The 14,313-nt window shown below is 43.7% G+C and overlaps 1 protein-coding gene across 1 annotated transcript in view; it reads left to right on the forward strand.

Moving 5' to 3' along the window:
- The window catches only part of sardh (sarcosine dehydrogenase), a 64,748-nt gene extending 51,637 nt beyond the window's left edge, over positions 1 to 13,111 (forward strand). The window contains 5 exon segments of the mRNA XM_083793905.1: positions 452 to 545; positions 4,800 to 4,962; positions 5,488 to 5,656; positions 8,339 to 8,474; positions 12,901 to 13,111. Coding sequence (XP_083650031.1) covers positions 452 to 545; positions 4,800 to 4,962; positions 5,488 to 5,656; positions 8,339 to 8,474; positions 12,901 to 13,029 — 691 coding nt within the window. The 3' untranslated portion in view covers positions 13,030 to 13,111.
- Positions 13,112 to 14,313: the final 1,202 nt, after the last annotated feature.

Below are 14,313 nucleotides of genomic sequence, written 5' to 3' on the forward strand. Positions count from 1 at the left end.
TATGCACAGGTGCGTGTGCACATGACGTAAATCACCGTCAAGTTCAAGTGCACGGTCATGTGCCCCGAGACGGAAGATTGATAATCTCCGTCAAATTCGTGCTATATGAAAACTGATCGCATCGCCCTACAGCCTAGAGGCGCTCGCTGACGATGGGCACATTTTATTGATGGATTAAATAGGCCCGCGGGCCCTCAAGCTGTTTTAACTATAAGGGACTGCCATGGAAATAAGCCTTTATCCTTTTGATAGTGATGTACAGTATAACTATGTGAATTTTTTTGTACATGTAAACATTGTCAATAAACTATCAAATACTTGAGTAAATGTACGTAGTTATACTTTACAACACTGATGCAGACCGTTGCTAAGTGTTTCTAAAGGTGATTGTGTGTGCGCGTGTGTGTGTGTGCGTGTGTGTGTGTGTGTGCGTGTGTGTGTGCGTGCGCAGTCGTGAGGTGCTTCAGGAGGTCCTGGACGCAGACCTGAGCAACGAGGCGTTCCCCTTCTCCACTCACCAGGTGGTCAACGCGGCGGGACATCAGGTGAGAATTAACACCATTCTGACCTGAGATCAGATTCATACGAGGTTTCCACCGGACACACACTGGTCTGATTAACCCATTCTGACCTGAGATCAGATTCATACGAGGTTTCCACCGGACACACACTGGTCCGATTAACACCATTCTGACCTGAGATCAGATCCCCCCCTTGTGGCTGCTGGGGGTACTGCGCCCTGGGTGCGTTTTTGCGTTTTCACATTTTTTATTCACTAATAAATGCATTATTCATTTACATATTTGTTAAATTGGAAAAAGGGCTTCGCGAAGACCTCCATATCATTATGGCCAATGCCTGTGTGAAGAGTGGGAGCGATTGGTGCAGGCGGCGAGGAGCTACGGCGGTCACAGTGACAGACAGACAGACATTCAGACAGACATTGACTGAATTATAGTATGATGATGATAAAAATGTGTCGACTACCTTTTTTCACTGACAAAAACTGCATAAAATGGAAGAAAAACTAAGCCATGATAAACTAAGCCCTTGCTTGCTTGCTTGCCTTGCTCTCGTTAACGATAAAACGGAATAATCCCTCGCGTTCATATCTTGAACGAGAGAGGTCAGGCAGGTCAGACGTCGGAAATGAAGCGCTTAGTACGTATTCTGGTCAAAACCATGGAGAGCTCCTTCAGATTAGCAGATACGAGGCATTCTTTCTGATCCCTATATATATACGGATTCAGATTATTTTTATCGTTCACTTCCCTGTATATATATACAGGGAAGTGAACGATAAAAAAAATCTGAATATCTTTTTCTCGTTTGATATCAATGAAAATGCACTATAGGACGCGTGTACAGTACACGTCCTTTGGATCCGTCGGTTGGATTAGTTATGACGTTCCCACCACGCGTCGTACGGTCTGAATGTGTTAACCCATTCTGACCTGAGATCAGATTCATACGAGGTTTCCACTGGACACACACTGGGTCTGATTAACCCATTCTGACCTGAGATCAGATTCTATAAAAATGTCAGTCGTTCTTCGATTTTTCAAAAAATAGCAGACCTACAAGCTCGTAGCGCGCCACTCGGTGGCGCGCTATGAGCTTGTAGATCTGCTATTTTTCAATAGGTAAAGCACGACATCATGCTAACACCAAAACGGGTTCCCGTTCAGAATAGATTAACGCTGAGCATACATGCCTGTGTGGGGACAGTTGTCCCTCGCAGGTACAGTAATAGACACACACGCACACGCACACACACACACACACGCACACACACACCGTGTGAGAGTAACGCTATCCCATTTCGACTGTCATTGGACATGGTACATTTGTCAGCTCCGAAACAACCTTACGTCAACGTAAGTTAGGACGTGGAGTCGATAATTAGAAATATGTATGCAAATGTACATGCTGCTGATTGAAACCCATTTATTATTGAAAAGGTTGAGTCGCATGAGAGTCTGCGTGCGCACGCGCGCGCGTGTGTGTGTGTGGGGGTACGTGCCCGTGTGTGTGTGTGTGTGTACTGGTACGCTCTCAGGATGAAATGAACATGATTTTCAAGTGTAGTGTGTGTGTGTGTGTGTGTGTGTGTGTGTGTGTGTGTCTGTGTGTGTGTGTGTGTGTGTCTGTGTGTATTTAACCCATTCTGGGCGGGAACCACTTTCGGTGTTAGCATTACGTTATGCTTTAGCTATTGAAAAAAATAGCAGACCTACAAGCTCATAGCGCGCGCTACGAGCTTGTAGATCTGCTATTTTTTTTGAAAAATCAAAGAACGACCGACACGGAAACATGGCTCTTTCAGAAAACTGTGGGGATGTATAGAAAGAACATTTTGTAGAATCTGATCTCGGGTCAGAATGGGATAACGTGTCCTGTGTCTGTATTGTGGGGGAGGAGGTGCTGTTCTCCTCCTCGGTGTCCTTGGGCCAGACCTGGGATCTGTCCAGATGGCTCGGGCTGACGAAGCATCCGCTGGAGAAAACTGTCTGGGAGCGTTAGAACTATAGTGTGCTCGTTTCCCTTCACCTCATGTCTGTCTCAGTCTCGCTCTCTCCTGTCTGTCTGTCTGTCTGTCTGTCTGTCTGTCTGTCTGTCTGTCTGTCTGTCTGTCTGTCTGTCGTCTGTAGAGGAAATTCTTGGTCTCGATATTAATAAGCAGAGAGGGAAGCATCGGAAGCAGGACTTTTACAACAACTAGCCCTTACCCGTTGTAAGATATTTCCCCCTCCCCCCCCCCCCCCCTTGTGGCCGCGGGGGGTAGTTTTCACATTTGTAATTCACTAATAAATTCATTATTAATCATTAATGTGTCAAATTGGACAAAAGGGCTTCGTTAAGACCTCCCTATTATTATGGTCAATGCCTGTGTGAAAAGTGGGAGCGATTGGTGCAGGCATGAGGAGCTACGGCGGTGTTTCTGACACACACACACACAGACACACACACAGAGACATTGACTGAATTATAGTATGATGATGATATGACAGTCAGTAACAGGTGGTCATTCAACATCTCCTTTCATGGTTGTAGGTTGTCAGAGGAAGACACAAGGTGCTATAGTCTCATTTCTGTTCTAAATGAGATAGCTACACAAATACACGTTTGCCGACATAGTGGTATAGTATAAGCATGGAGACTCAGTTAGAATGTATATTGGTGAGAGTCCATTCGATTGACTGAATGGAAGACAAAGTAATGCTTGTATATTTGGTAGTATATAGTTTGGCATTCTAAAATTGCCATTACACGTCGTCTAAGATGGGTGACGGAGTAGATCCTGTCACGCACACATTCATACAGTGTTAGCGGTGTCAGCATCATGTCATGCTTTAGCTATTGAAAAATAGCAGATCTACAAGCTCGTAGCGCGCCACTCGGTGGCGCGCTATGAGCTTGTAGATCTGCTATTTTTGAAATAAATCCCCGGCGCCCATTGTGTTAAGCACGGTGAGACAGGCAGTTCTCTCTCTCTCTCTCCCTCTCTCTCTCTCTCTCTCTCTCTCTCTCTCTCTCTCTCTCTCTCTCTCTCTACACTCCCCCGGACCCTGCATCAGATGTCCTGTTCGCTTCAGTGAAAATCACTTGGATTTGAGCTTTTTTTCCCCTTTTTTCTTCCTTTTCCTTTTTTTAAACTGGCACGTATTGTTCTGTTCAGGGAGTAACGATGAGAAGAAATGAACGAACGGAAACACAACAGCAACTTAATGGCCCTGTTCAGCCAGATATACCTGGCGCTTCTGTCCACTGGGCTGTCCCTCAGTGGATGACGACTCCACACGTATTTTGCTGCCAAAAATGTGCGGGTTTTTTTGTCTGTTCTCCCAAGAACATATTGAAGTGATGAGTTATTATTAATGGTGGATTCAAATTATTTATATTATTATATTCTATTATTATATTATATTTCTCTCTCTCTCTCTACACTCCCCCGGACCCTGCATCAGATGTCCTGTTCGCTTCAGTGAAAATCACTTGGATTTGAGCTTTTTTTTCCCTTTTTTCTTCCTTTTCCTTTTTTTAAACTGGCACGGATTGTTCTGTTCAGGGAGAGCTCAAAGCATAGAGGTGGAATAAAATGTCACTCAATGTTTGTGCCCTTTGTGCATTCATATTGAAACCTGACGCTCGACAAACGTACCGTCTGAATGAACACCTCTCAAAGAGCACCTACGGACGGCTGAAATTTGAAACTGGCCCCTGTAAAAAAAAAAAGAATCTTCTCTCTCTCTCTCTCTATTTCAAAAGGCTTTATTGGCATGATGAATATGTTTTACATTGCCAAAGCATACAATGAAACAAATGTCAACATTGCGCACACGGAGACAACAACGAACATCTCGACAATAATGTGAACGACGAGTAACGATGAGAAGAAATGAACGAACGGAAACACAACAGCAACTTAATGGCCCTGTTCAGCCAGAGATATACCTGGCGCTTCTGTCCACTGGGCTGTCCCTCAGTTGATGACAACTCCACACGTATTTTGCTGCCAAAAATGTGCGGTTTTCTTTTGTGTCTGTTCTCCCAAGAACATATTGAAGTGATGAGTTATTATTAATGGTGGATTCAACTTCTTTATATTATTATATTATTATATTATATTATATTTTTGGGAAGAATGATACTCTGATGTCTTTATGTTTTGTTTGTCACATTGTAAGTGAAAGTGTAGCACCGTGTCCAACCTCCCCTTGAGAGCATCTCTCTCTCTCTCTCTCTCTCTCTCTCTCTCTCTCTCTCTCTCTCTAATACCTTTCATGTCCCTCTCCCAGGTGCGAGCCATGCGTCTGTCGTTTGTGGGCGAGCTGGGCTGGGAGCTGCACATGCCCAAAGCATCCTGTCTTCCGGTCTATGACGCCGTCATGGCTGCCGGGGCCAAACATGGGATCATCAACTCTGGCTATAGGGCTATTGACTCACTCAGCATAGAGAAAGGTATATAGTTATTATGAAAAAAAAAAAAAAAGTGCAGTTACAGCTATAACTGAACTGGCTGTAATACTGTCACACGCACGCGCACAAGCACGCGCACGCACAAACACACAGGTTTCTACACACACACACACGCACACACACACAGGTTTCCACACACACACACAGGTTTCTATATATTGACTTTCCATGTTCAATAACCGTTATCCCAGCTCTCTCGGCTATCTCTGGAGGGAATAGCCCGCGCGTGTGCGTGCATGCGTGCGTCTCTTTGACTTTCGCGGTTCACTTCACAAGATGTCCTCTCTAGCCTGTAGTCCATTTTCTTCCTCTACTCCCCCCCCCCCCCCACCGACACACACACAAACACACACACACACACACACACACACACACACACACGTGTGTCACACACACACACGCCAGATATTATGATGAGAGGAGTATGCACACACACAGTAAGAACGGATGATGGGATTATTAAAATACATGGATGGATTCTCTAACTGACCCCTCCCCCCCCCCCAGGTTATAGACACTGGCACGCTGACCTCAGACCAGACGACACGCCCCTGGAGGCGGGCCTGGCGTTCACCTGCAAACTGAAAGGCTCCGTCCCCTTCCTGGGCCGCGGTAGGCTGGAGCGGCAGAAGGAGGAGGGGCTAAGGAGGCGCATCGTTTGCTTCACCATCGACGAGTGAGTGACTCTTCCATCGCCACTAGGGGGCGCAAAAAGGCCCTGACTGCCAGTTTCTATACTTTTCTTCTTCTTTTTTTTTTAATGGCGTTGTTGGTGCTGTGGGAGTTGATAAAAAAATAAGTTAATTAAGTCCTTGGCAGACATTGAGGTAATAATGGCGTCTCTCGAATGCCTTAATCCACTTAGGCCTGACGTCGATTTTCCAAAAAAAAATCGTCTAAATCCTGACATGTTTCTGTATCAGTGGTGCTCAATATTTGTCAAAGACCCCCAAATTATATGTTATATATGCCGCTGACCCCCATCTGAAAATATGTAGATCGAGGGTCTGAAAGAACATATATTCAAAGATTTGCGCCACATTTTCCCGAATTTTTCTACGAGCTTGTAGATCTGCTATTTTTTCAACAGCCGAAGCATAACGTAATGCTTAGAAACACCAAAAGGAGCCCAGAGTGGGTTAAAGATTCTTTAGCTGTGGGGGGGGGGGGGGGGGGCCTAGTGGTCCAGGCGCATGCCACCTATTATAGGCTCTGGCCGGACAGCGCGTCGCGTGTTCGAGTCCCGTTCATGGCGACCTTTGCTGCGTGTCTCTCCCCTTCTCTCTCTGTCCCTCTTTCCTGTCCATCTTCACTTGATACTAGGGGTCTATATCGATACATTTTAACAGATACTAGGGGTCTATCGATACATTTTAACAGATACTAGGGGTCTATCGATACATTTTAACAGGTACTAGGGGTCTATCGATACATTTTAACAGATACTAGGGGTCTATCGATACATTTTAACAGATACTAGGGGTCTATCGATACATTTTAACAGATACTAGGGGTCTATCGATACATTTTAACAGATACTAGGGGTCTATATCGATACATTTTAACAGATACTAGGGGTCTATCGATACATTTTAACAGATACTAGGGGTCTATCGATACATTTTAACAGATACTAGGGGTCTATCGATACATTTTAACAGATACTAGGGGTCTATATCGATACATTTTAACAGATTCTAGGGGTCTATCGATACATTTTAACAGATACTAGGGGTCTATCGATACATTTTAACAGATACTAGGGGTCTATCGATACATTTTAATAATGAAACTGTCAGGATGTAATAGACATTTTTAGAATCTGATCTCAGGTCAGAATGGGTTAATAATGAAACTGTCAGGATGTAATAGACATTTTTAGAATCTGATCTCAGGTCAGAATGGGTTAATAATGAAACTGTCAGGATGTAATAGACATTTTTAGAATCTGATCTCAGGTCAGAATGGGTTAACAGCGATACATCACGATGCATGGTTGACGATGCGATACATGGACGATAATTTCATTATGGCGATCCGATACGATACGATTCGACACTTTGAAATCGATACAGTAACTATTTTAAATACAATGACGTTGTTTTTTAAATTAAGTAATTAAACTCTTTTTCACAAAAATGTAGTATTGATACAATCGATTAATTGCATGGCAAAACGATTCGATACCGATTATTTCCATTGCAAAACGATACAATACATAATAGTCAATGTTGCCGTTTTCATTTTGATATACTTCGATTCCTTGAAATTAAAATCGATTTTCCAATGCAGTTACTATATCGATACACCCCGACTTGATAAAAGCAGAAAAGCCAAAAACTTTAAAATCTTTAAAAAAAAAAGAAATAGGGGCACGGTGGCACAGTTTGTAGTGCTGTCGCCTCACAGCTAGAAGGTCCTGGGTTCCATTCCCGCTGGGGACGCTGTGGGCACTGGCGGCGTGTTCCCTCCTCCGCGTCATCAGTGCCCATACGCGAGGCGGGGGTTGGCGATAGGGCCTTTCTGTGTGGAGTTTGCATGTTCTCCCCGTGTCCCCTAGGGTAGGTACCCTCACAAAAACATGCCGTAATCCTGGTCTCTAAAACTACCTCCCCCTGGCCAGCCGGGGCGCCTGATGGAGGGGAAAGGAACTGGTCGGAATAGCGTGTCCCTTTGGAGCTTGGACTTGGACTTTGGAGCTTGGACTCCTCATGCATAGGAAGCATGAGGTCAGTCCGCTGCCCCCCCAAGGTTGGCAAAGGAAGTGTAGCGCCCAGGATTACATTAGATAATTGGCACTGGGTGAATAAACTGGGTTACAAAATCGTGGGATTAAAAAATAAAAATAAAAATAAAGCACTATTTTACAGGCCTCTGGTCAGTTTATTAACCCTAAGGTGAACGCTCTCTCATACTCTCACAAACTCCACTCCCTTCTGGCTCCAAAACTTTGGAATGCGCCACTTCCCATCACAATCAGAACTGCAGCCTCATGGTCTCAAAACCCACCTGTTCAGACTCCATCATGGCCCGTAGCACTTGCCCTAGCCCCTTAGATAGCACTTCATGTAGACTTCAATAGCATTCCATACAGACTTATAGCATGTTACGTAGACAGCACTAGAATTGCTTTTTATGTAGTCATATGGTATATTATATATGTATAGTTTATACATACATAGTTTCATTATATGGATATGTTCCACTGTTATGTTCTTAGCTTACGCATGTATCATACTTTTTATGATAGATGATGGATTGCCATGCTTTTTGTTCTTGTAAATCGCTCTGGATTAAGAGCGTCTGCTAAATGCCTAAATTCTCTCTCTGTCTGTCTCTCTGTCTGTCTGTCACTCAGTCACGTCCCACTGTTGGGTCTGGAGGCAGTCTTCCGTAACGGCGTCCCCGTGGGTCATCTGCGGCGTGGCGAATACGGCTTCTACGTGGACAAGTCAATGGGAATGGGCTACATCCGCAACCCTGACGGAGGAGTGGTGAGGATGACCTTCTCTCTCTCTCAACTTCTCTCATTGTCTCTCTCTCAATCTTTGTCTCTCTCTCTCTCTCTCTCTCTCTCTCTCTCTCTCTCACGCACGCACGGAAATAGTCGATATACAACAAGCGCTGTGAGCTTGTAGAGCTGAACATAATGCTTAGTTAAAACACCAAAAGGGGTTCCCCCGACCAGAACCCATTTAAAACCTGTGAGGACGATTCTAAAAGAAAATGTCTTCTAAATCCCGACAGTTTTCTGGAAAAACCCCATATGTTTCTTTGTCAGTGGCTCTCAAACATTTTCATGTCAAGGACCCTCAAAAGAATTAATATGTAATCGGCCACCGACCCCCATCTGAAAATATGTTGTCCCAGGGACCTCCGAACATAGCCGATTAAGCAGCAGGTACTACCTGTGCCAAGAGGTAGTGTTATATATATATATATATATATATATAAAACACTACCTCTTGGCACAGTATATATATATATACTGTATACTGTATATTAAAAAAATTAATCCTTTTTTTTTTCTCTTTATTATTTTTAATCTGACGTGCACATGGATGCGCACACGGATCTTTATTATTTCATTTGACCCGTATCTCTGGCGCCTGCACAGCGTTTCTATTGTTAACAGACAGGTGGCATGGATTGTGTTTCCAAACCACGGGACAGCGCATTAGTTTCATAGGAGACACGGGACAGCGCATTAGTTTCATAGGAGACACGGGACAGCGCATTAGTTTCATAGGAGACACGGGACAGCGCATTAGTTTCATAGGAGGAAAGTGTCTAAAGTGTCCGCGACTAAAACAGAAGCTAATAATGGCTATGTTGAAACAAAAGCAGTGCGGGAGGGTGGGGCCCTGACAACGAACGGGGCATAGCACACCGCAACGTGGCGAGGCCCAAATGCCTTAACCCATTCTGACCTGAGATCAGATTCATACGAGGTTTCCACTGGACACACACTGGTCTGATCAACCCATTCTGACCTGAGATCAGATTCTAAAAAATGTCAGTCGTTCTTTGATTTTTCAAAAATAGCAGACCTACAAGCTCGTAGCGCGCCACTCGGTGGCGCGCTACGAGCTTGTAGATCTGCTATTTTTCAATAGCTAAAGCATAACATGATGCTAATACCAAAATGGGTGCCCGTTCAGAATGGGTTAAGATAGGGATGGGCAACTTTGAAGATGGAGAAGGGGCCACTCTATTCCCACACTCACTCCACAGTGCATATTACTGTCGTAACAAAAATTGCCGATCTACAAGCTCAAAACAAAACGTCGCACATGCACTGAGCTTGCAGATCGGCTATTTTTGCTATATTTGAATTGAAAACCTGAATCATTTTTTTGCTATTTTTGAATTGGAATCCTGAAAAGTAACCTTTTTTTTCATTGAATTTCAAATGCATTTAGTTATAGTTATGTTGACTTTATGAACTGTTAACATAACTACATTGGACACAAAAAGACAATAACACTGTAATACTAGTCATTAAGTACTAGTCATTTAATACTGGTCATGTAATTAAAGCGGGTTTGGAATTGTAACAGCTGAAATCAATATATATACAGTATTATATCAGTATTCTGATATTAACATCCGCGCCGCATTAACCCATTCTGAACGGGAACCCATTTTGATGTTTAGCATCATGTTATGCTTTAGCTATTGAAAAATAGCAGATCTACAAGCTCATAGCGCGCCACCGAGTGGCGCGCTACGAGCTTGTAGGTCTGCTATTTTTGAAAAAATCGAAGAACGACTGACATTTTTTAGAATCTGATCTCAGGTCAGAATGGGTTAATCAGACCAGTGTGTGTCCAGTGGAAACCTCGTATGAATCTGATCTCAGGTCAGAATGGGTTAAGTGAAGGTGGGGGCCGCATGTGGCCCCCGGGCCGCCAGTTGCCCACCCCTGCCTTAAGACGAGCGTATTGTGCGAAATTAATTCATCAGGACGAGTATACCTCGGCTCAAATGTGTTCAAAACAGTTTCACACAAAACGGTCCTCAGGTGCAAAGTTGGAGCAGAGTGAGATAAGGGGAAAAAAAGATAAACCTTTTGATTTAATAAGTGGGATGCAAAAGGCAAAGCCGTCACTTTAGTTTAATTAAAAAAATGTAGAGTGCTGTAATTTGCACATTGTCTTCAGGTGTGTGTGTGTGCGTGCGTGCGTGCGTGCGTGCGTGCGTGCGTGCGTGCGTGCGTGCGTGCGTGCGTGCGTGCGTGTGTGTGTGCGTGCGTGCGGTACATAGTGCGACACCACACGAAAATGAACAATAGTTATTTTTTATATACTGTAATCTTTTACCGGTATACAGTATGTTCACAATAACCATTCCTAACATTTTGACAACGTCAAAGTGTGTGTCCCTGGGTCTGACCGAGCACGAACATAGCGTTGTAGAGTTTGTGCACCACGCTTGGTCACTGTTGCGCGCACCCTAACACACAGAAAACAAGACACACACAGGCCAGGGAGGAGGGCTTGTACAGTACAGTACAGTACAGTACAGTACAGCACAACACAAGTACATTACAACACCACTCACTTCGGATGAGTCTGATTTTTTATTTATTATACCAGTGTTGGTTCAAAGTAAGATGAGGTCAGTGGTGGGAGCGAGTGACGCAGGCGTTGCCAAAGACAGATGCGTGTGCGATGATCACATCCCGGACAAAAAGAGTTTGAGGGTAAGGAGAGCGCAAATTAGCTCGTGAACGAATGTATAATTGCTCACAGCACCTTCCTCCCAACCCATCTGTTATTCAGCACTGTGCTCCATTTCATTTTCCACTGATATTATATATTATTAAAAAAAAGAAGCAGAGTGCTGTAATTTGCATATTGTCTTCAGGTGTGTGTGTTTGTGTGTGTGTGTGTGTGTGTGTGTGTGTGTGTGTGTGTGTGTGTGTGTGTGTGTGTGTGTGTGTGCGCGTGTGTGTGTGCATGTGTGCGTGCATGCGTGCGTGCTATATAAAAGACACAAAATCTGTTCTGCCAGTGTGTGGATTAACCATCTCCTCCTTAAACCCTCTGTACTTAAAACCATTCTGGACGGGAATCCCTTTTGGTGTTTTAAGCACTTTGGCTATTGAAAAATAGCAGTTCTAAAACGGGTAGTCCCAATACTTCATTCTGATTGGCTGGTTACCGTCACGTGACCGGTGTAAATTTCACCGATAACCCACTGCTTCAATCACTTTGTATCAAACTGCAGCCTTGTAGCTGAACTGGGGAAGGGGAGCGCTTGATTGCTTTACAAACGCATGCCGTGCGGGCGTCTAAGCACCGCCCGGCTCATATGACTGTGAATGTGTGGCTCCAGGCAGCCCCGTAAATACATCAAGCGCTATTCTCCCGTCACATAGGCTACTTGCGGAGCAAAACAAGGAAGTGTTTTGGCTCTGGGTCGCTCGCTCTGGTGGCACAAAGCGTAGATACTTTTGTGAATTTAATAGTTTTAATATTGCTATATGTTTGTAACCGTTTTAGAAAAGCAATAAGCCACTCGAGGCCCCAGCTTACCGGGTATTTTACCCGGTATTACCGGGTATTTTACCCTCCGCTTCGCGTCGGGTCTTCGTACGCTCCCAGGCAGTGTAAAATACCCGGTAACCTGAGACCTCTCGTGGCTTATTGCTTAAATCTACAAGCCCATAGCGCGCCGCGCTATACGAGCTTGTAGGTCTGCTATTTTTTTTTAAAGCGTGAAAATGCGGCGCAAATGTTTGAATATATATTCTTTCAGAGCGAACGTTTTTAACTCAAATCTTTGCTCCTGGGGAGGTCCCCTGGAACCACATATTTTCAGATGGGGGTCAGCGGCCAATTATATATATTTTTGGGGGTCCTTGACATGAAAATGTTTGAGAACCACTGACATAGAAACGTAGGGTTTTTCAGAAAACTGACAGGATTTAGAAGACCTTTTGTAGATAAACCCGACCGGGGGCCGCTGGCATAGCAGGTACAACGCGGTTCACATCACCATCGTGACGAGCTTTGCTGCTTGTCACTCTGCAATCTGCATCTCTCTCTCTCTCTCTCTCTCTCTCTCCCCCCATTTCAGTCTACTCTACGGTCTTGTCAATAAAGGCCTAAATTAAAAGCCCCCCAAAAAATGTATCTTTAAAAAATATAACGTAGGCCTTGTCCACGTGTACATAGACATTGGAGAGAAAGAAATACCTATTTCTCTGTACGTTTTACGGGGTGGGGCGAACCCCACTTGCAAATGTGTTTTTTTCATTATATATTTTTTCACCCCTATTACAAAAAACAAAACAAAAAATTGTACTTTTCTTTTTTTGGAGAATTATTTTTTTCAAATCAATCAATTTTCACATTCTCACATAATCCCCCACCTCTCTCTCTCTCTCTGTGTGTGTCTCTGTCTCTCTCTCAGGTGAGTCCAGACTTCATAAGGAGCGGAGACTTCACCCTGGAGAGGATGGGGGTGACGTACCAGGCCAAGGCCCACCTCAGGTCACCGTTTGACCCCGAGAACAAACGCATTAAGGGCATTTATGCTTGAGAAGACGGAAAATGACCAACACTCACTCACTCACTGACCTGAGATCAGAGTCATACGAGGTTTCCACTGGACACACACTGGTCTGATTAACCCATTCTGACCTGAGATCAGATTCTAAAAATGTCAGTCGTTCTTCGATTTTTTTCAAAAATAGCAGACCTACAAGCTCGTAGCGCGCCACTCGGTGGCGCGCCACGAGCTTGTAGATCTGCTATTTTTCAATAGCTAAAGCACGACATGATGCTAACACCGAAATGGGTTCCCGGCGAAAATGGGTTAAGCCCCTTTCGTCCTGTCCCGTCTGAAATTCTGAATCCAGAAACTTTTTACTTACAAAAGAAAGAAAAGACAATTTTTCTAATAATAATATGATCTTTAATATAATTATCTTAAAATCCCCCAGCCCGACATCAACATAGGTCATTTTTAATTCAAGCTTTTCGGGATATAGAGGCTCAGTTTTGTGTGAGTCCGTGTTTACGTACATATCCAATTTTGTGACGGTATAACAGTCTTCCTTTAAAACTGAGGAGTCATGTTAGGGTGTAGCTTCTAACAATATTCAAAGCACCAATTATCTAAATCTTTTGCAGAACCTTTAAGATTTCAACTGGAGGTACTGGCGAAACTATAGCTTGTGCTGTCAAAATAATTTGTTTTTCTCGCTGAAAATGAACAACAAGTTCTCTGCGGACATAATAGTTTTATATTCAGATTGCTGAACGTGAAACCCCGCCCACTGTATATACATTGCTGGAACGATGATTTTTGACATCGGGGTGTTCTCTGCTTTTGTATTTCATCAACCATCCCCACACGCTTTATATTATATATTTGACAAAGGATTGTAGTGAAGTAAAAGTACAAATTCTGGCTCCGAGATGTAGTGGAGTAGAAGTAAAAGTAAAGTACAAATACCTAAAAATTTTACTCAAGTACAGTACTTAACTGGTTCCGCACCGGCCCCGAGAAAACGAGATTAATTCACCTTTGCAATGGATGCCATGTTTTATTCCCATAATCCAGGGTGAAAAGATTTAACCCATTCTGACCTGAGATCAGATTCATACGGGGTTTCCACTGGACACACACTGGTCTGATTAACCCATTCTGACCTGAGATCAGATTCTAAAAATTTCAGTCGTTCTTCGATTTTTCAAAAATAGCTAAAGCATAACATGATGCCAACACCAAAATGGGTTCCCATTCAGAATGGGTTAAATAAGTACGGTCCGTTAGCATTTTATGCTAACGATCCGTGAACGTTTACCTAAAAACAGCCAA

The sequence above is a fragment of the Protomyctophum parallelum genome, assembly GCF_964188405.1.
Source record: "Protomyctophum parallelum genome assembly, chromosome: 21".
NCBI classification, from domain to species: Eukaryota; Metazoa; Chordata; class Actinopteri; order Myctophiformes; family Myctophidae; genus Protomyctophum; species Protomyctophum parallelum.